This window comes from Neltuma alba, unplaced genomic scaffold (assembly GCF_004799145.2).
Source record: "Neltuma alba isolate B1F8T4 unplaced genomic scaffold, ASM479914v2 tig00002165_pilon, whole genome shotgun sequence".
In the NCBI taxonomy this organism is placed as follows: Eukaryota; Viridiplantae; Streptophyta; class Magnoliopsida; order Fabales; family Fabaceae; genus Neltuma; species Neltuma alba.
In genome coordinates this window covers 1-23399 of record NW_021632765.1, presented here as the reverse complement: position 1 = coordinate 23399, position 23399 = coordinate 1, and the positions used below count along the sequence as shown (strand labels likewise).

Here is a 23399-nt window from a genome sequence, read left to right as displayed (position 1 = left end):
TTATTCGGTTATTTTGGTTACTTGCATTAACCGAACCGAATTCTCACCCCTACGGAAGATGGCAGCAGAAGACAGTGGAAGAGCACGGCAAACAACCACAAGTGAAATAGAGGACTTTTAATAGTAGAAAACAGGTGGATTGGCCAATATTTCAGTTCAGTGGTGGTGGGACAGAGGGGGACCACAGCGCACTATTAATGTGAAACTATGAAATTCAAAGAATAGAACTGTGATAGGGTAAATTTTAAATCTTTCCATGGTGGTTATTAAGAAAATCACCGTGAAAAGTACTTTTAATGGCAGTTAAATAAATAATTACCATTAAAAGTACTTTTCATGGCGGTTTTCTTAATAACCATCGTGGAAAGTTAACAGTCACAACACTTATTTACAAAAATGCCACCACTTTTTTTTTCACAGTGTTTTTCAATTTAACCATCGTTGTTTTCCTTCATTATATGTCTTTTTTGTAGCAGTGGATGATGAATATGCTATTAGAGATGATCATTATGAAGGAATCTTGGATAATGAGTAAAGTAAGACCAATATTTCCTTATCTGTCTTGAATTATAGGTTTACTAACGTCTATGTGATTGTTATTTATTGAATTGTATGTTTCTCTTGGATTTTTTAAGTTTATAGAATTGGACTAATATGATCTTTCTTTCTTGTACAGGTTATGGAGGGTTCTAGTCCATATGGGGGCAATGCGCAGTAGAATTCACAAAAACAGGGTGGTGGTGAGCAGCAATAAACTTCACAACAACAAGGACACCACTACTTCTACTAGAAGAAAAAGAGGTAGAGGCAGCATGAAGTTGATTGAATTACTTGCTAGATTAGCATAGAGACTGAAAACCAGCGTAAGGTTTCAAAAAAAGTAAAGAATAAGCTTTTATGAGGATCTTCTGGTATATAACTTTCTATCTTTAATGATATTTTTGTTATACAAGATATATTTCAAACTTGTGGTGTATTTCTAGATTATTTATGATATCCTTTCCACTGAGGAGATGAAGGAACATGTGCTCAAGCAAGTGGCTGAATGATAGAGAGATTTCAAATCCACACTAACCAAGGATTACATTCGAGGAAAGAAATAAGGTGAAAATCCTTATGACCAGTAAACTTTCCTCTCTCAAGAAGTCTGGGAAAGGTTTAAGAAGTCATGAGAGGATCCTTAATTTCAAGTATAACTCTTTTATCTTTAAAATAATTCATTATGATTTAGTTTACTTAATTGACAATATTTTTTTGTTTTATTTTCCAAGAAATTAAGCTAAGCAAACAGGGAGAATCAAGCGAAGAATGTCTATAAGCATGTCTTGTCTCATGGTGGGTGCAAGTTGCTGGATGAGAACTTGATGAAGAAGGTTCAAAAAGCTACCTAATCAAACCCTAATGCCCCACCCCCACAAAAAGCTAACTCAACATCAAAAGTGGAAGGAGGCCAAAAGGAAGAAGGGAGAGTATATCACCGCATAAGCTACTAAGATTGATCAAAGGATTGCAACTAATTTAACTAACAAAAAATGAATTTGTTTAGCTATGAGACTTTTTGGTTAAATTTCTAACTTGCATTGTGTGTTACAGGACTCACTTAAAGAACAAGCAACCCAAGGTTCCTTTGCTCCAAGTGGAAGAATGGATATTTTGGCTACTGCAATTGGGAAGCCAGACCACCGCGACTGTGTAAGGTATTGGAAGAGGGATTGGACTTAGACAATACTTTGGAGCCAGTTCTCGTAGCACAAGATCATCAACATATTGTAAAGAAGAGCTTAATGAGTTATTGAAACGAGAAAGAGATAAAATGCTATCTAAGATGAAGGAAGAGAATGAACAGGAACTTCTAAAGATGCATGAGGAGATGCAAGAATAACAAAAGAAGATGAAATAAGAACTTTTTGTCGAGTTCCAAGAGATGATGGCTCAAAAAGGCTTGATCACACAAATAATATCCCAGGGTCCTAATCCTCTATCCTAGGTAACTAATAGCCACTTAATTATTTCAATATTTAGATTTCTCAAAGTGTTAACTAATTTCTTTCATAGTTTTAGGGATCTCTCATGGTCAAAAGTGGCAAAGATAGTAACAATCTGCCATTACAATTATTGCCTGCTGATCCTTACCCTAATAGTATGCAAAATAATAGAGTTCCTCGCATTCTCTACTTGGAGGAACCTATTTTGCATGTCGTTGCTAATGGCCGGATGTACACTCTTGGTTCAATAATCCACTATCAGCAAATTAGGCAAGATCAAGTCAGGGTGATGATAAAGACAGTCTATGATGGCTAGGGAGATGCAGTAGTTCCATTTCCTATTGACAAGGTTCGCACAGTGGGCCAAGCTAAGGGCAATTTCATTGTTTGGCTAACAAATCTTGTTCAAACAAGCATAATGTCAGTTTCAATGAGTTAAAAGCCATCCGAGAAAAAGGTATAGCTTTTGTTCCTGTGTGTTTCTTTAATTAATTAACAAAATTTTTTATTCTAACATTTTATATCATATTAAATCAATCATCACTTCCTAAGGTTCCATCCATTGATTCGAGCATCACCGTGAAATTTGAAAATCTAGGGATGCTTCGTGAAGTAGTATATCAAACAGACAAACCTTTCAGTCTCAAAATGCTAGGCGAGATTGTGGGTTTGGACACTCCTTATGACTTCACAATGGATAAGAAGGACCTCTTTGAGTTCCTATCAATGAAAGAGCTTGATCCTATGTTCATACAACTTGTTATCTTGTAAGTTGTAATTTAATTCATTTAACCACCTACTTATTCCTATTTATGTACTTATTTCTGTGTCAACTCAACTATAGGGCATGTTATCAAGAGTGCACTAGAAAGGGATTGGAGGACAAATACGGGTTTATGTGCCCTCAGAAACTGTAGAAACAGCACAATTCATCACCCAAGAGAAGGTTATATGTCATGAACTCAATGACGTTAACCAAGCAGCCATGTTATCTCGTACCTCTTTTTGAAGGGCAAGTTGGATTAAATTTCACACACACACACAATGTATGCAACGAGTTTTAATCTAAACAGTTTATGATTTTGTAGTTATCATTGGACACTGGTTGTGATTTTCCTTATGGATCACAAACACACACATACATATTATATTGGATTAATTCTCTTGGTGGGAAGTTGGTTGACGAAACCAAAGAAATCTTTGATACGTAAGTTACACTATTAATTTATTTGTTGTCAAGATAATTAATTCAATTGCATATTATAATTTCTTTGTGTTGATGAAAGGGCAATCCGAACAACTTCAGTGCTAATTAGAAGTAAAGAACAAGAGAAGAATAAGGAAAAGAAAGGTAAAGGAAAGATTACATTATTGTATAAAGTTAAATGGATTTTTCCTAAAGTAAGTTCCTTGAATTAAATATTGTCGGATTTCATTATCTTTTTAGTAGTATTTATCATCATATTGATCACCATTTATATATTTTTTAGTACTGTAACCAACCAGGAAGTGTAGAGTGCGAACACTATGTAATTTGCGATATGTATGAAATAATTGGCACTGAGATGATTAATAATTTTCACAAGGTAATTATATATGCAATTTATGATTTATTAATGAGCTTGTAAAATTTTAGTGAATAATGATATGTTTTGATTCAATTTTCATTTTCAGGTGTTTGAAGATCATTTACCTTACTCAAGTGAGGAGATTAATTTCATAAGAAACATTTTATCCACCTTCTTACTTGAACAAAATAGTTGGTAAATTGCTTTTGCATTTTATGTGGTTCTTTAATAACTTTAGCTTGTTTAGGACTTGTTTCAAACATTAGGCATTTAGGAATTAGCATTTGAATTGGTCTTGTGTAGGGCTTGCTTTTAAGATATAGTATTTAAATTAGCTTTGTACAGAAAATTGGTTATGGACTGGTCTGGCATATAATTGTTGCCTATAAAGTTTGCAATTGCAAGTGGTTTATAAACCAAATGAATTGTATATATAAAAAAAAGATATATTTTCTATGTCGGTTATTTTTGTTACCGTCATAGATAAATTAATTAACATTATTTACCACAGCTAAACGTCATTATTTTATGAATAATCCATGATGGTTAGAAAGTATAATTGTAGTAGAATTACCATACTTTCTACGATGGCTACTAACACAAGTGTTGTAGAAAAGTACATTCTACAACTTAGAATGTCTCTGAAATTATGTCACCCATATCCACGTCCCATTTTTAATTGTTGTTGAAAGTCACATATAACCGACATTAATGAATATTTTTCCAGTAGTATGGGTTGCCATTGTTGTAAATTTCATATAGGCTCCAGTCAAATTCCTTTTGATGTTTCAATAATTGATTTTTTTCACCTAGGGTTTTGTTGGCAAATTCACTAGGTTATCAACTTTAGATTTCATAGAATCAATTGATATTACTCCATAATTCTTAAATATGCTTATTCACATTGTATGTCAAATGATTTTCACTTACATCATTTTTCTCTCTATCAATAATAATCTTCTTCTTAAGAATACTTGACGGTTATTATAATCGTCAAGTATTTATTAACCATACTTGATGATTATATCAATAACCATCAAGTAATTGAAACAAGAACACACAAAATTGATCATAATACTTGACAGTTCTATTGTTAAAACTGATCACAAAACACATACCAAATCGGCAGTTCAACCAGAAAACCAGTAAACCGGCCGGTAGTCAGGTTCAGTTTAAGCATAGAACTGGTCAAGAGTTGAATCGGTATCAAACTTGTTAAACCGGTGTGAATCGATAAAAACCCGTATGAATTGATAATAAACAAGTTTGAATGATTATTTTGCTATTAGTTTTATTTTTTCTCATTCAACTCCTAATATATCACTCACTATAGATTTAAATGAATTTTAGTGATGATTTTGGTGTTAATGATTATTAATTTTAGTTAATGATGAATTGTAAAGATCAAAATTCTCAACGTTGTTGTATTTTGTTATTGTTACAATCAAACTATTATTATATTTTCCTGTATTTTGTTATTAGTGATTATTAATGTTGTTGTATTTTGTTATTCTCAATTAAATTATATTATTTTAATATGATCAGTTTCACTCCAAGTTAACTCGGGTTTGACTGACTGACTCTTAAATCACTATCTCAACTGATTTAGTGTTTAGTCTGATTTTTTATTTTTTGGCCCAAACAACAAAAGAAGCATAAAAGACAAATATTCGTCAAGGATTTTCTAGAGATATTTTCTTAACAATTGTGGCACGAACAGCTTATACTTGTAGCTTTTTTATTGTACAACATTTTTGTATATTATCGTTGCAATTCTTGCTTTAAGTGCTCCAACTACCCCAAAAAGTTGCCCTACACCTTACAATTACATGTTCGGCAAATATTGCCCCGCACGATCTTCAAAAGATAAGCAGAATTTATTGCTATATTTGGAAAGGAAAAAGAAGAGGGTATTATCGGTATAATATTTATACACTCTTATTATTACGCTTAAAACTATGATTTTTCACCTCTAAAAGTTAAAAAAAATTGCCTCTAGAAAATCATGGTTTTCTACTTCCAAATCATAATTTCTAATGTATAAGTGCTTTTGTGAGGAAAAAAATCAGATATTTAGCTTTCTCTTTTTAACACCATGGCTTTTACTTTCAAATCATTGTTTTGGTTTCTACCTAAAGACTCTTTTATTTAGGCCCCGTTTGGGTGACACCCCAAACCATGGTTTGGGTGATAAGTCACCCAAACACCCACTGGTTTTGGGCAAACCGTGGTTTTGGAAAAAGCAAAATTTTTTTGCTTTTGGAGAAAAAAAGGAGAGTGTGAGAGTCTATAGGATATGTATCTTGTTATTTTTTTTATAAACATATTTTTTTATAAACATATTTAATCTTATATTTTAAAAATATATATACATATTAATTAATTATTAATTATATTATTTTATTTATTAATTATGTTAATAAAAAATATATTATTAACAATTTTATTCCTTCAAATTAAAATATATCATAAAATATTTTTTCTGTAATTATCATATTAACTTATGTCTTTTTTTTAGTAATTTGTATATATAAAAAGTGCTTCTGATAACAACTATCAAACACTCTCACTTCTCAAAATCACTTTTTCATAACATTCTTTTCTATTCTTTCCAGAATCTATTCTCCAGAATCACTTTTCCAAACCACGGTTTGGTTTCATCCAAACACACCCTTATTCGAGGTGAAAACCATGGTTGTGACATATTATACCAAAAATACCCTCATCTTCTTTCTTTCAAAATTATTAAGATCAATAAATAATTATTATTGTTGATCAATGTTAAAATAAACCAGATGTCTTTGAGATGAAAAAATAATGATATTATTTAAAAAATGCATTGAATTTTTCAACTATATTCTATAATTTAAAAAACAAAACAATCATTTTTATTGTAAATATCACATTAGTTTATATTTTTTTAGTAATTTAGATACGAAAATTGATTCTCATCTTAACTATTCAGACATTTTCAATTTATTATTATCACTTTTTTCACATGATTTATTCTACTCATAATCTTTCCTCCACAATCATTTTTTAATCACTTTTTTTTAATCAGAATAGATCTTCTATCTATCTATTCCATACAACTATGTAATAGAGAAAAAAAATGGATCGGACTAGCCGAATCAATGGAAAATTGGTAAATCAGTCTGGTTTAGATCCTAAACCAACCGAGGATCAAATTGGTAAAATTGGTGTAAACTGGGTAAGGGTGTTTTTAGATTAATTATGACAAAACTCACTTTTATTTCATTTAACTTTTGTAAACATGAGTTGGAGTAAAAATAAGTTAGTGTAATGTGATTGATATTTGGATTGACATTTGTAGAAAAATCAGTTTAACAAACTGAAACTTATTTGGATGAAGAGTAAAAAAATAAGTTTAGAAATAAAATGAGTGCAAAGGACATAAATTTTGTTAATTAATTGTGTATGTGATGTGATAATTTTAAGAAGAATATTAAAATTAAAATTATAAAAATAGTTAAATATTATTGCCAAAATTTGAAAAATACTAAATATAAGATCTCAATCTATTTTGTCTTATTATTTATCTATTTTGCCCCTTAGTAATCCCTAGAGTGATTACACATACTAAGAAGTTTTTATTAATGGGTAGTTTTAATACACATGATTAACAATGATATTTTAGGCAATACCATATTAATTTGTTACAAATAGGTAATTTAATTAATTTCATTAATATCTTTAAATTAGTTATTTATGTTTTATATTAAGAGTATGTAGTATCAAATTATATGATTTGTTAGGAGTAATTTTATCTTTTTCTATTGTCTTCTTTTCTCTTTTCATGTTGTGATGGCAAAAGCCCAAAAAATTCGCTTTTGCATTGGGCTGGCTTTCTTACCCAAAAGTTCATTTGCAAAAGTGTTGACCTAAACACTTGTTTAAACATTCACTTGTTAGCAATGTCGTTTGCCTAGTTCCAATACATGTTTTTTGTTAAAAACATCAATCCAAACATGTGCTAACCCTATTTGGTTTAATTTTTAGGAAAATTTTAATTAAGAATCGTAGATGGGAATTAATTTCAAACAGCCTCCAAAAAAATCTGAAATTTCAGTTAAGGATTCTGAAATTTCACTGAAAGACCCAAGAGGCAAACTGAAATTAATTGTTGAAGCCATTTTACTGAAATAACCTGAGTACTATATTTGCTGAAAAGGAAAAGAAAGAGGGAAAAGGAAGAAGAAAGAGGGAAAAAGAACAGCTTCGTGCTGAGGTAAACAATTTTCCCCAAAATTTTGTTCTGTTAAGCTGATTGTTGGATTGTGATAGTTGAATAATATAGAAATAAGTGTTTAAATGCATTGGTAGATGGTGAGGAGAAAAAATATGATATAGCTTTTAAGCTCAGAGAGATATTGTTATCTTCTTCTTCTTTGGAGTTAATAAACATGAGGTGTTAGCGATTTTTGAAAAGTGGGTGAGAATGGGGGAACACTGATTGTAATACGTTGTTGAAGGAACTCAGGAAGAGAGAACTAAAAGGAAAATGGGTGAGTGTGTTCAAATGGCTGATATGAAAATGAAATGTGCAAAAAAAGGTAACTTGCAGTTGTGAAAATATGCATTTGGATTGTAAATTTGCAAATTGGGGTTGTACAGGAAAATGACAATTTAATGTTATGAAAACCGGCATTTCTATTATAAGCCCGCAAATTCCTATTGTTAACGAATACTATCTATTATTATTGAAAGTTAATTGAAATTGATAGTTGAATGATGTGCAGCAACATATTATAAATAGCTATTGGTGGCGGGAAACAACTATTTTGTAGAAGTATGAGTTGATTAAGTGCTTATCTATAAATGCATTATTTTTACATTTCAATTTTGTACTCTACTGTGTTCCTTGTTTGATGGTTTTTAATGTTGTGCAATAGGAAGAACTCAGTTCCCTAAGGTCAGACTTGTTGTGGCGGCTCATTACTGATGCAAGAAATACACGGTTGACAGCTGTTGTACAACTACTTGCAAAGATACAGACACAACCAAGAGAAATTAAAGAGGGATTGTGAGCTCAAGATGTCTTTTATATTAGCAAAGGATGTATTAATTTTTATGCATAACGATTACCCACAATTTCATTTTCAGTGCAATGAATTATATATTATGTGTTTATTGCATGTCTAGTGATGATAATATATTTTCCCCCACAAATTTCATAGTTTGAGTGCAAACGTTGACTACTAAAATGAGGGAATTTGTAACAATAATAGCTAAGTTTACAACAGGGGCTCCTGTTTTTGTAAGTGGTTTTTTCAAATATAATTGAATCATCACACTAGAGTCTGTCAAGTGTGTTCACGATTGGGTTTAGACAATTTGCAAAAGGTGTTGGGAAATTTAGAACAGGAGCTCGTGTATTTGTTAGTGGATTTACGTAATTGGCAACAGGAGTTAGGAAATGTGCTAAAATGATACGTGCGTTACAATAGGAATTAGAGAATTTGCAAAAACAATACATAAATTAACAACAGAAATACATCTACTCACAAATAGACAAAATCTTTCATACATTTACAGTTTTACCGGTCAATTTTAGCGCAAAACTTGGGATAGCTTGTCATCAAGTACAGTCATGAAATATTTCAACTATCAATTTATTATACGAAAAAGATTACAACCCGCTAACAAATATGCCCACTTACTCTCGTGCACTGTCCAATTGTGACGTTTGTCTCAAGTCTTTCTCATTGTTTCCCACCACCAGTAGCTATTTATAATCCGTTGCTACACATCGTTCAACTATCAATTTCAATCAACTTTCAATAATAATAGATAGTATCCGTTAACAATAGGAATTTACAGATTTACAACAGAAATACTGGTTTTCATAACATTAAATTGTCATTTTCCTGCACAACTCCAATTTGCAAATTTACAATCCGAATACATATTTTCACAACTGCAAGTTACCATTTTTTGCACATTTTATTTTTATATCAGCTATTTTAGCACATTCACCCATTTTCCTTTTAGTTCTACCTTCCTGAGTTCCTTCAACAACGTATTACAGTCAGCGTTCCCCCATTCTCACCCACTTTTCAAAAATCACTAACATTTCATGTTTATTAACTCCATAGAAGAAGAAGATAACAATCTCTCTCTAAATTTAAAAGCTAAATCAGATTTTTTTCTACCTCACTATCTACTTACCCATATATTTAAACACTCATTTCTACATCATTCAACTATCACAACCTAACAATCAGCTCAACAGAACAAAATTTTAGAAAAAACGTTTACCTCACGCATGAAACTGTTCTTTTTCTCTCTTTCTTTTTCCTTTTCAGCAGATATAGTACGTAGGGCATTTCAGTAAAATAGCTTTAGCAATTAATTTCAGTTTGCATGTGGGTCCTTAGTGAAATTTCATAATCGTTAACTGAAATTTCAGCTTTTTTTTTGGAGCTGTTTGAAATTAATTCCCATATCTGTGGTCCTTAATTAAAATTTTCCCTTAATTTTTTTAATAGTCCAGCTTACAAAACGACGTTAAATAAAACACAGTCGTTCACCGTGTTCTCTTTCTCTCCCCCAAGTCTGAAATCCCTAGCATCTTGAAAGCAGCCTCTCATCTTCAAGCATCAATATTCACTTCATCGCGCAAGTCCTTAAATTGCTGGCCGGATTTTTCTGCTCTGTGGCGGTCGCAAGTCGCCTGCTTTGTTCTTCAATCCCGGTTGCAAGTCGTCTTGTTCTTCACGGTCGCAAACTCGGAGGTTTCCCTTTTTCCTTCTACTTGTAAGATAACAAATCATCTCTGCCATTTTGGAGCTTGGAACGAGATTCTTTTTATTTTTCCGCTTCTGTGCTCTTCTTTTCGTTTAGTTAGATATGCTCTGGGTCTCTGGGATGACTGACTATGAACCTTGGCACAGCAAGCTTCTCGTTTCTTTGCGCATACAGTGAAGATTAATAGTCCATACTCCATATACTTGTAAAAGGATATATTAATTGATTATGACTCACTCGATGTATGCCATTTACGGGTTTAAAAGTAGTTCAAAAGTATAAGAAATAACTTGACAAAGACAACGAAAACCTCCAAGCAAAGTGACTAGGTGATTGAAACCAATTGGGGTGTGTGTGGATGAAACCAAATCGTAATTTGAAAAAGTGATTCTGGAGAATAGATTCTGGGAAGAATAGATTCTGAAAAGAATAGATTTTATGAAAAAGTGATTTTGAGAAATGAGAGTGTTTAGATAGTTGTTATCAGAAGCACTTTTTATATATACAAATTACTAAAAAAAAGACATAAGTTAATATGATAATTATATAAAAAAATAGATTTTATGATATATTTTAATTTGAAGGAATAAAATTGTTAATAATATATTTTTTATTAACATAATTAATAATACATAAGATAATATAATTACTAAATGATTAATATGTATATATATTTATAAAATATAAGATTAAATATGTTTATAAAAAATATGTTTATAAAAAAAAATAACAAGATACATATCCTATAGGTTCTCACACTCTCCTTTTTTTTCTCCAAAAGCAAAAATTTTTTACTTTTTCCAAAACCATGGTTTTGGTTTTTGAGTGGGTGTTTGGGTGATTTATTCCCCAAACTATGGTTTGGGGTGTCACCCAAACACAGTCCAAATCACTGTTAAGAGAATAGCTTCCGGAGAAGTGAGAGTGTTTGGATAATTGTTACCAGAAACGCTTTTTACATATGTAAATTACTAAAAAAATCATAAGTTAATATGATAATTATATAAGGGATAAATTTCATAATATATTTTGATTTGAAGAAATAAAATTGTTAATAAAATAATTTTTACTAACATAATTAATAATATATAAGATAATATAATTAATAAATAATTAATATGTATATATCTTTATAAATTATAAGATTAAATAGTGAAGGACTGAGTGTGGAATGAAGAGTGAGCTATCAATTATGGGGCTGTTTTGTCATATGCTGTTGGGTCCACACTAACGTCTGGAAAATATGAGTATGAAGTAACTTCAAATCACTTCCATCGAACCCATGGTTTTGGGGTTCAAAACCATGATTTTACCCCAAATCATGGTTTCATATTTTGCCCCTCTGTTTGGCTGATTTCTTTCCCCATGGTTTGGGGATACATCTAAACACGGCCTTAGTTTTGTTTATGTTTTCTTTGTAGGTGGAACCGGACTAGATCCATGGATGATTTGGAGTCAGAAAATATAGGCAGTCCTAACCCTTTTTAACTTAAAAGATAAAGGACACTCGAGTTGAAGTGGGAATGTGGATCCAATAAGAAGAATTGAAAGCTGGGTGGAGTGTGAGTAGATGGAGATTAAAGAAATGAATGGAGTCACGCCATTGATAGATTCCTCATCATTTATGGGAAGGATTGGATTTCGTATCAGGCAACCACCTAATAAAAAGAATGAGTGAAATATATGAGGAGATATTCTTTGATATTTACATGGGTCAATTTTATTTCTCTGCTAAAATGTGTATTTCTCTGTGCAATATGTCTATTTGTTATAGTTTCTCATATTTTGTTGGGTGATTATTATTTATGAATATTATTCTAATTTATTATTATCAATTAAATTATATTATTTTAATATGACTAATTTAATCCTAATATAACTTACTAATTATTAACTCACTGTCTAGAAGATGTTTGGATAAAAATTAAGTTATAATTTTAGAAGTATTTTTACGACGTGTGAAATAAATATATAAATAAGTTTGTCTCATTTTATACAAAAACATTTTTAAAAAGTACTTTACCAAACACCCTAGGAAGTTTGGGTCTTTCAATCCTATGTCGTGAGGGATGTGACCTATATTAGGTCCATAAAATACCACAGCTTTGGTTCTTAAATGAATTATGATTGTCATTTATTGTACTGGGCCTTGGTTCTTCAAATCTTCCCTCACTCTTCTCACGACTTTGGGCCTTCTCCAAGACAAATGGCCCACTAGGTGTGACTTTCATTTCATTCTGATTCGTCTTGCTTTGTTGCATTCCCATATTCGACCTCTGTAGCCTGAACCTTCGGCCTTCTTCTTCCCCTTCTCTTCTTCAACCTCGTCACTGTCGCGGAAGCACTTGGGGTTAGAACACGAGTTCCGCGTCCCCTTCTCCATCTCCGCCTTCTTCTTAGATTTCCATTCTTCGAGGTCGTTACTGTCGCAGTCGACTTGGAGCTCCATTTTGGCGTGTGAAGAACGGACGAGGGTGCCAAGCATAGCTTCTCAGCAGGTTCGACCGTCAAATTCTACGGTAATTTTTTTTTTGGGTGCCTTTGTAATCAAATCTTGCAGATATTGATTTTTGCTAGATCATGATGTCTCTTCTTAATTCAGAAATGCATAATGGCTCTGCTTCCTAAACTAATAAACTGTCTCAAATGCTATATAAGCATACTATTTATCTGTACATCTTGGAACACTATATTTTTGTACAAGTAAATCGAATATCAAAATCAATGCCAACGTTTGCACATAGAACAACGCAGTACTCATCTTATCAGGTTTTTATTTATCAATTTAACTGGCATCTTGGTTGTCGACCTGGTTATTTTGGCTTCTGTTAATTATGCAAAAATAGTAATAGCGTGGTTGTTAATGTAGATGATGAGAAACTAATGGCTAAGAAATATTTTCTCTTGTTTTCTTCCGAGCTCCTCGGTGTGACATGTTTTTCAATGCAATTTCATTGCTTCATCAGCATCTTTGGACCATCTACACCGTTCTGTGGACGTGGTATATGCAAATTCATATGCAGTTTAAAGCTAAAATAACTAAGGAGCTGTCTATATTGGCGCCAAAAAATGTGATATATGCAAAATATAAGGATTAATAGAGTGAAGTTACATTTGCATATTTTAGAACAAACTTAAATGAAAGGGAGAGATACTAGGCATGAATGTCGATATACACACAAGCAATGCGGCTTGCATTTGCATGTGAGAAACTCAATTAGAAACAACCTGGATCCAACTTAATAGTGAAAAGAGAAGGGAGAGGGAGGGAAGAAGTTAACAGCAGGCTAGCAGCAATGAAGTATATATGACAGTGAGGGAGTTGGTGTGTGCATATTTGAAAATGCTTGGCGATATTGGAAAAGAGAGAGATCTTTGAATTTGTTGAGAACGTTCGTTCAGAGCCCACGTTGACACTTCCTAAAAATCTCATCCTCTCACCAATACTGCGATTGCTGCCTTCTGTCACTGACTCCATTCCTGCACACACATTATATGCACACATTGAATTGTATATAAATATATTTGAGATATTTTTGTGTGCATATAACAAACCTTAAAACTTGTAGGATTTCTAGTTTTTCCTTGGAGACTGAAGAAACTAATCGGAGCATACTATACCACATATATTCACAACTTTTTTTATCAAGTATAAACCAAAATGTCAATAATTTCCTTGCATGCAAATGAAACAAATGTCATTCTCCCTTTTAAATTCAACACCCCCCCCCCCCAACAGATTTAAACCTGATTTGATCCTATCCGTTTCTAACTGTATTGTGCAAAATATAAGTCAAAATTATAGCTTTGTAAAATAACTACATATTAGAGAGTTGTTTAGTGCCTTTTGGCTATTCATTTCTAAACACGAAAGGTAGAGTCAATAGGGGCAACTGGCCTTTCTCCTCCCAATTCTTTATATGTTGTTGTTGTTGATGTCAATGTGACTTGTTGTACTCAACCTGGTTAAAATGAAGAATTGTTATGTTATTTATTTGGCCGATTCTCTTGCCCGAGGCATCCATTAGGCATGAAAATGGGGCATTCATGATATTTGTTTGTTTTGCAGGACCTAACTCTTGAAGAAGTTGAGACTGTCGCTCTATCTGGTCTCAAGCAAGTTATGGAAGAGAAGGTAAGGATAAAATTAGATGTTAAATATTCTATTTTAGTCCTAATTGCTTATCCTCCTCTTCGTGGCTCCAGACAACATGATTATAATGGTTTTCTGCTTTCATCAGCAGAAGCGCCAACCAGGCTTTGATACCAAAATTGATGTGAAACGAGAAGAAAAATTGAGAAATTGAGGAGAAAAGAGAGGAAATTATGGAAGAATGGGAAGAAAGAGGAAAAAGATCAGAAAATAAGTAGAGGGAATAAGTCTGTAACTTTCAATCGTATAATCCAGTCTATTATCCAAGTGAAACCCTAATAATGTTTTATAACCTAAAATAATGATAAATAAAAAAAATTAATAAAAGATCAGAAAATAAGTAGTGGGAGAGTGGGGTTAAGATAACTGCCTACTAAGTCACTAACTACAAAATAAATAAATAATTAAGATAAACTGAATAATAAAAAATGAAAATTAAAAAAAACGGAAAGTCCTAAATATCTGTATCACATCTCTTTCAAACTTGTAGGATGTTGTAAGATCTGATGTATTACAGAACTTTATTATTTGGACAAAACCTGGAGAAGTTTTACCTCGTCCAAACTAAGGCTGAGTGAAAAACGTTGTTATAGAATCTTTAAATGCAGCCAAATATTGTGGAAGTTTAGACGAAAATTAAAATATTGAATACTTCCAAGGTAAAGTTCGAGGCGGTTTCTCCCTTGAACAGTATTCATGAACCGACATACAGGTTGGGATGAAAATGAAATATAAGGGTGCCCTCTTGTGGTTATGTTTAATTTTAGTTTAATAATACCATTTAATCCCAGAATTTGTGGAAGAGTCAAGGGTTTTGAAATTTTATTTTAAAATTTTAAATAAATTTTAAATTTTTATTATTTTAGTTAGGTATTATCGGGGGCATTATGGTCTTTGGAATGTGTTTTAATATTCCTTGACCTTGTTATGCCAGGTTGTAGAAAATAATGATTTATTTTCTTTTATTTGCATATGAATCATGATTTAGTCTACTTTATCTCACAAATTTTACCTTTTATGTGTCTTTTGGTTCGACAGATTTAACTTCCCTCCGCTCGATTGACTTGGAAAAGTTTGAAGGGGCCTCCAAACTGTAATACCTCTGAGGTGGACTTTTATTGCGGTTTGTATGATAATTTTTTTTTTTCCTTAAATTGGACTGATTACATTCTTACTTTCCACAGCAGAGCTGGTATTACGTGGCTCCAGAGATTCTTGTTGGATATCAGTATCCTACGAAATCAAATTGCATATTTTTTCTATGATTTTAGAACCTTTTTTTCCTCAGATTTTTCCTTTTATTTGAGGGTGGGTGGTCCTTATTTTGCTTCATCTTGAGTTGGTTTTTTTTTTTTGGTTTAGATTTGAAAAATCAGAATAATTTCATGGGATGATCATTTGAGTGATTATAAGGGGAATCAAAGTAATTTCATGTTCTGATGATCATTAGGAGGACATGTTGTCCCCCTTGAGTCAGTTTTAAGTGTTGTTCCCTTTTTCTTATTATGGGATAGAGAGGCAGTGGGAACTTCAGTTTGTTTTTATTCAAATATATTTCATTGACTTTTGTTTGGTCCATTATCATTATAAGATACACGAGTTACCACAATGTTCCTGATGCTTCTGAATTCGATCTTTTTGAGGACGATGATTGAAATCCTCGGGTATGCCTTTTCCCCCCTAAAGTAATGTTTTGTAGTGTGGTTGTCCCATTTTAAATCTCAAATGCAATCTATTAGCCATAAACTATTAACTGGTTGCTTGGAGATAATTGAAGTTAGTTGTTAAACAAAATGGTGATTGCTCTTAGTCATCTTGCGTGTTGAGAAAATAAAAGGAAGAAAAGCAAATGGATGTAAGCATTTATTAATTGAATTGAATTTATGTTCGCTGTTGCAATCCATTATTAATTTTTCTTTAATTTGTTATATAATCTCTATAGCTTTTGGCCATAATTTTTTTTTTTTTGAGTGGAAAGAGATGTATGAATATTTATTTACACGAGTACAAGGCTAAAGTATCAGTGTCGATAGTCTCCAAAATGGCACTGGCTTTGATGGTGTGATTAACAGTGGTACATGCAGAAATCATGAGGTTATCAGTGGATAAATAAAAGATACATTTATTCCTATTATCCCAGAGTTCCCAAATCGGAGTCCCAAAAAAGTAGTCTTTACTGGGGGTTCGAATGGCATGGATTGAGGTTCCGTAGGAGCCAGTCCTTGACGGGTCTGCTGTAGAAGTCATGTGATTGGCTTCCGCGGCCAACCTTTTTCATCAATTCTTTGCAACAGGACTTTGTCGTTGGATATGATCAAGATCCTTTTAGTGACACAGTTCGCACATCCCTGACGTTGCCATGCCCCTTCCATAGATATAATATTTAAATATATTAATATTATTTATTAGAGTAAAATACTCTAATCTTACGTTTTGTCCTAATTACACGTAAATTCCTGCTATCTCAGAAATGTACATGTAGGTTCAAACTCTTAATGCCCTTAATAATATTATAAAAAGATGCTTTTTTTTAATTAAAATTTATGTTGAGATATTTTTTATTTACTAATTTACCATTCATAACATTAAATTCCCAAATTTTGACTAAAACTATTTTGAAAAATTTAAGATTTTTTTTTGTCTTGTCTTAATTTTTTTGACAAATAGTTATTTGTTTAATGTTTTTATCATTTGAGACAGAAAATTAAGGAATTTACTTAATTTAAACATAAAAAATTGAATGGAAATTTGGTTAATTCTTTAAATAAATATATGATTGATCAAATAAGTTATAAATGTTTGGGACAAGTTTTTTTTTTAAAATTTTAAATGATAGATTTAAATAATTTATATAATTTCTCAAACACATACAATTTATATAATATGATTAAAAAACATTTAAAATATTTTTTAGCTATTTTAAAGAAATCTAAATAAATGAGTTTCAATATTTCATGAAGAATTAAAATTATATAATTCTGTAATATAATCAAAATTAATAAATTTTACAACATATTAACAATTTTGAAAATACATGCATTATAATTCTTTTTTGTTGTATAAAAAAAATACTTTTTTAATAAATATAAATGTTTAATAACGTGTATGTTAGGGAGGAATATTTTGGTTAAAATAAAAGTTCGAAAGTTAAACTTGACGGATGGATGGATGTAAGAATGAAAACAGGTTATACTAGGTATTATTCTTAACAGGTTAGGCCTGTTTTGAAACTTGTTGGCCTGAGTCTAGCCTGTAGCCAATTGTAGGCTTTTTATTTAGTAATGCTCGGCTTAGTCTGAAGCTTGTTGAGAAGCATGTATTTTTTTTTAAATATTCATAAATTAATTCTAAATTACAATAACTCAATGTAAATTATCTAAATCTAAAATACAAACATAAAATATGATATAATCAAATCAACTAACAAGATAATACTAAATTAAAGTCTCTAGCAATACTGTCAGAAACATAGTCCATTTATTTTTCAAAGAAAAAGGCCTAAAATTAAAATATTTCTATACCTACTGGGTGACCACAAAAGCCTACAGGTGAGCACATACATACACACGTATCCCTTGCATTGCATGTGTAATTTACCTATTTTCACAAATCGCAGCTTCCCGTGTGCATATACACATAATATACTATTTTATTTTTTAATATAGGACTTAATTGTTGAGTTGATTTTGTTCCTAAATACAAGACCTATTTATTATATTTATTAATTTTTTCTAAATTATCCGTATGGATATTTTCTTAATCATAATTAAGTAGAAGAGGGAGAGAAGATATTAAGGAAGAAGAGGATGATATTTATTTTATAGTGTAATTTACCTACTTTTACATTATAAATTCAGTTTTATATTTAAAACTAGAGGAGTACTTTATTATTTCAACCCAAAAATAACTTCAAAGGCATCAAGCGCATAACACAAATTATGGATATAGCTCAAATCCATATATTCAGAAACTGCATATCTGTGTATAACTCCTTTCAAAGTTTCAAAAATTAAATGGGTTTGTACTAAGTGTTTCCTAGACTATATATAGCTTTTACTTGGTTGACAATTTGTACATAACTTTTTGGAGGGACTAAAACTAGGATTAAGAAGCAAATAAAACATAGTTAATTAAAATTATAACCTGTACAAAAAAAAAAAAACAACAAGCTGAGGCTAGCTAACAAGCTTAACAGATGTGTCAGAAAGCCTAGGCCTGGCTTGTTAATTTTTTTTGTACAGGTTATAATTTTAATTAACTTTAATTTAATTAAAGTTAATTAAAATTATAATCTCTAAAAAAAAAAAAAAGGCTGAGGCCATTTGGCAGGCCTAACAGGCGTGTTAGAGAGTCTAAGTCTGGCTTGTTAAGAAGATTAGGCCTTTAAAAAGGCGTAGGCCTACTCTTATTTTCAAATATGTCGGGCAACAGGTCCTTGACAAATCGTTGGCTTATTTTCACTCTTGGATGGATAGAAATGGAATCTCAAACATATAAGGGAGGTTCGTATAACATACATTTTAAGAGAGATTTATACACATTTTCTGTAATTTAGATAAAATAGAGGGTAGTAAATGTATTTTACTCTATTTATTGATTAATACTATTAGTTCTTAATAGAAGAGCTAAATAACTAATTTATGAATGTTAAGAAAAATTGTTAATAGATTATTTATAACAAATATATGTTTATGCTGTCTTTATTAATCATGTGTATTTGAATTATTGATCGTAACTCCTTAACATGTGTAATGGTTATTTGTAGTTATTTGAGATTGATGACAAAATGAATAAATATTGGATACAAAATGAATTGAAATTATATATTTAGGATTAAATTGAATCGGAATAAGAGATAGTATGTTAATGTCAATATTGATTTTTTCACCCTAATCATTATTGATACGTTGAGTTGGTCATGCAAAATTACTATATTAACATCAATTTTAAAAAATATGTATAAATACATATGACCTCTGATCCTAAATATAATAGCTAATTAAATATTTAATGTGATTCTAAATATAAGATCCTGATTCATTTTTTTCTTAAAGTAATGTCCATGATGATTATACATGTTAAAATGTCTCCATTCTAATGCACATTATTAATAAGGGTACTGTTGGAGAAACAATACTCATTTTTTTATAAATAATTAACTTAATTAATTTTTTTAATATTTGCAAATTAGACATTTAATTTTTTAATATCTACCTAACTATTTGCATAAAAAGCATGTCAGCATTAGAAGGAGTGTTGCATGTTAGCTTAAAAGTAAGTTAAAATGTTGTTAGTGTCACTCTTCTTAATCTTGTATTGTGTATTAATTTTAGAGTGAATAGAGTAAAATTATTTTGAGATATTATGCAACGTCCATTACAATGAGAACTTTGGGTTTCACTGTGGGTCGGCTAACAGGGCACATCATGGGGCTGAATGTAGTAACAGATGAGTCTACCTTTACGGATCGCCTTTACTCTGTCTCTAACAAGCTGTGTTCAATCAAATTTAGTTTCAGGGATCATCTTGACTCCAAAAGCTGGTGAATACGTTCCACTGGAAACTGGCAACCCCACAAGAGGATCGAATTCCTATGCCAGGTGCTAATTGTTAACATTATGTCTTCATTTATCTGAATCCTGCTACAAGACTCTGCTCTTTGGTGCGGCAAGGATTATTGATTCCTCCTTCGACTTTTTCTGTTCTTTGAAAGAAATATAGAAAGTTTATTTACATATGGTTGGAGGATCATCAGTCTCATGTATAAATGTAAATACAAGCCACACTCGACTGCTCAGCCTCCTTACCACATGCAAGTCAATGCATGAATTGAAGCAACTTCATGCCATTTTGTTCTCTTTTGGCTTATCTCAAGATGACATATTCACCTCCAGACTCCTTTCTTTCTCGGCTCTTTCCAGTTCTGGTGACATCAGTTATTCCTACAAGGTTTTCTCCCATCTCTCCAACCCAACAATTTTCAGTTGGAACACAATCATTAGAGGCTATTCAATCAGTAAAAACCCAAACCGTTCATTTTCAGTTTTTTTGAGAATGTTGCGATTTGGGGTTTCACCAGATTACTTAACATACCCCTTTCTTGTGAAGGCATCGGCACGCCTTTTGAATCAACAAAACGGTGTATCTGTGCATGCCCAAATTGTAAGAAGAGGGCACGCGTCTGATAGATTTATCCAAAATTCTTTGATTCATATGTATGCTTCTTGTGGGAATATTGTATGTGCTCGAAAGGTGTTTGATAGAATGCAAGAGAAGAACTTGGTTTCATGGAATTCCATGTTGGATGGCTATGCTAAGTGTGGAGAAATAGTTATGGCACAGAAAGTGTTTGAATCAATGCCTAAGAAGGATGTCGTGTCTTGGAGCTCTTTGATTGATGGTTACGTTAAAGATGGGGAATATGGAGAAGCCATGGCTATCTTTGAAAAGATGAGGGTTTCAGGTACAAAGGCTAATGAAGTGACCATGGTGAGTGTTCTATGTGCATGTGCTCACTTAGGTGCTCTGGAGAAGGGAAGAATGATCCACAAGTATATAGTTGAGAATAAATTACCGCTGACCCTGGTTTTGAAGACTTCTCTAGTGGACATGTATGCCAAATGTGGGGCAATACAGGAGGCTTTGCCTGTGTTTCATAGTGTATCAAAGACCCAAACTGATGTCCTGATTTGGAATGCAACGATTGGAGGTCTTGCAACACATGGTTTAGTTGAAGAATCTCTTAAACTGTTTATGGAAATGCAAGTAGTTGGTATTAACCTGATGAGATAACATACTTGTGCTTATTGACTGCTTGTGCTCATGGGGGTTTAGTAAAAGAAGCATGGTACTTTTTTGAGAGCCTCAGAAAATTCGGCATGACACCCAAAAGTGAGCACTATGCTTGTATGGTGGATGTGCTAGCACGTGCAGGTCATTTAGCCACAGCATACCAATTTATATGTGGAATGCCCATAGAGCCAACGGCTTCCATGTTAGGTGCTCTTTTTAATGGGTGTATTAACCATAGAAAATTTGATCTTGCAGAAACAGTTGGTAAGAAACTTATTGAGCTTGAACCTCATCATGATGGAAGGTATGTTGGGTTATCAAATGTCTACGCAGTTGTGAAACGATGGGATGATGCAAAGAGCTTGAGAGAAGCCATGGAGAGAAGAGGGGTGAAAAAATCACCAGGTTTCAGCTTTGTGGAATTATTTGGGGTCCTTCATAGATTTATTGCGCATGATAAATCGCATCCCAACTTAGAAGAGACTTACTCAATGCTAAGTTTTGTCGGGTATCAAATGAAACTTTGCGTTGACCAAGAAAACCAAGGTTGGGCATTTGATATTGAAATGGAAGATGAGTAGCTTACTTTCTATTATGTCTTTCTGAACCACTCAAATTAAAAGAAAAGTTACAATTTTTAGCATGTAAATTTGGCGCAATAATTTTGAGATCCATATCTTGCACATAATTTTTAGTAAAATAGAATTTGTATTGTTAATTTCATAGTTGTTGCAAGATCATCTCTAGGTCAAAAAATTCAATTGAATCAAAGTATGCCTCGATGAAGAATATTTGAATCAATTGATATATTAAATTAAAGTTGAAAAAAGATTAAACCGAATTCGATTAGAGTTGAAATAAGATAACAACAAAATAGGAGGTAAAAGCCAAAATCCTTGTGTATTTTTTCGCTACGATATTCTACAGTGTAAGATTTTTTTATTGTCTCGCCGTTCATATACCAATTTCTATTGGCACAAAGCTAATACCGCGAGGTTGGCAGTCTATCATACTATCAATAAGTGGCTATCTCTCACCAAACAACATCCTTTCACAAAACTTGCGTCCATTCAACTACTCTATTTGCCTCATATAGAACCTAAGTGTCTCTAAGCCATCCCAAAGGCAATTTTCTAGGGAAATTACAAAAAGACAGTCAGCAACAATATTACAATCAATAAGACTAAATACTAAGTCTTTCTATACCCATTACAACTTCAAGTTGAACTTACCAACCAACTCCTTATCCAAGGGCTGCACAAGAAACCCATAAACCGGTCTGCTCGCTCGGACCTAGTCTTGGCTATGCATAAGCTAGTCTGATAAAATAAACCCAAAGAAATACATGACTAGACCCGGTTCAACCCGACCATTAGGTTGGACTGAATTTCGGGCATGGTATTCAGATTGATTGGTTCGGTCTAGCCCAGTGTTAATTATATTACACATATTTAGGGTTTAGGGGTTTGGGTTTAGTGTTTTGGGGTTTCAGGACCTAGGGTTTAGGGTTCTTAGGATTTGGGGTTTTGGGGCCTGGGCTTAGGGTTTAGGGTTTGGGGTTTAGGGTTTAGGGTTTAGGGTTCGGGGTTTCGGGTTCGAGGTTTAGGGTCGAGGGTTGAGGGTCTAGGGTTCTAGGTTTTAGGGTCTGGGGTTCTGGGGTTCTGGGGTTCAAGGTCTGGGTTCAGGGTTCAGGGTTCAGGGTTTGGGGTTCGGGTTTGGGGTTGGGGTTTTCGGGGTTCAGGGTTCAGGGTTCAGGGGTTACGGGGTTTACGGTTTACAGTTTAGGGTTTACGGTTTACGGTTCGGGGTTCGGGGGTTTGGGCTCGGGGACGGGGTCGGGGGTCGGGGTCGGGGGTCCGGGGGGGACCGGGGTTTGGGGTTGGGGTTTTGGGGGTTTGGGGGTTGGGGGTTGGGGGTTGGGGGTTTCGAGTTCGGGTTCGGGGTTCGGGGTTGGGGTGGGGGGTTGGGGGTTGGGGTCTAGGGTCTGGGGTCTGGTGGGGTCTGGGGTCTGGGGGGTCTGGGGTCTGGGTCTGGGGGTCTGGGTCAGGGTCGGGTCTGGGTCGGGGTCGGGGTGTTGTGGGTCGGGGTTTTGGGGTCGGGGTTTTGGGGTCGGGGTTGGGGGTTTGGGGTTTT

At 33.0% G+C, this 23399-nt stretch overlaps 2 protein-coding genes across 2 annotated transcripts; both read left to right on the top strand.

Annotated features, from left to right (window-relative positions):
- Positions 1-12330: 12330 nt before the first annotated feature.
- On the top strand, positions 12331-21984 carry LOC114718191 (pentatricopeptide repeat-containing protein At5g08305-like). Its single transcript, XM_028903445.1, is given in 5 exon segments — positions 12331-12840; positions 14391-14456; positions 15513-16138; positions 19987-21249; positions 21252-21984. Coding segments are annotated over 2 exon segments (1635 nt in total). The 5' UTR covers positions 12331-12840; positions 14391-14456; positions 15513-16138; positions 19987-20210; the 3' UTR covers positions 21848-21984.
- Positions 21985-22611: 627 nt separating this feature from the next.
- Positions 22612-23387, top strand: LOC114718180 (acanthoscurrin-2-like; the record flags this gene model as incomplete). Its single annotated transcript, XM_028903435.1, has 2 exons — positions 22612-22664; positions 22909-23387. Coding segments are annotated over exons 1-2 (532 nt in total), but the record flags the coding sequence as incomplete, so codon positions are not given.
- Positions 23388-23399: the final 12 nt, after the last annotated feature.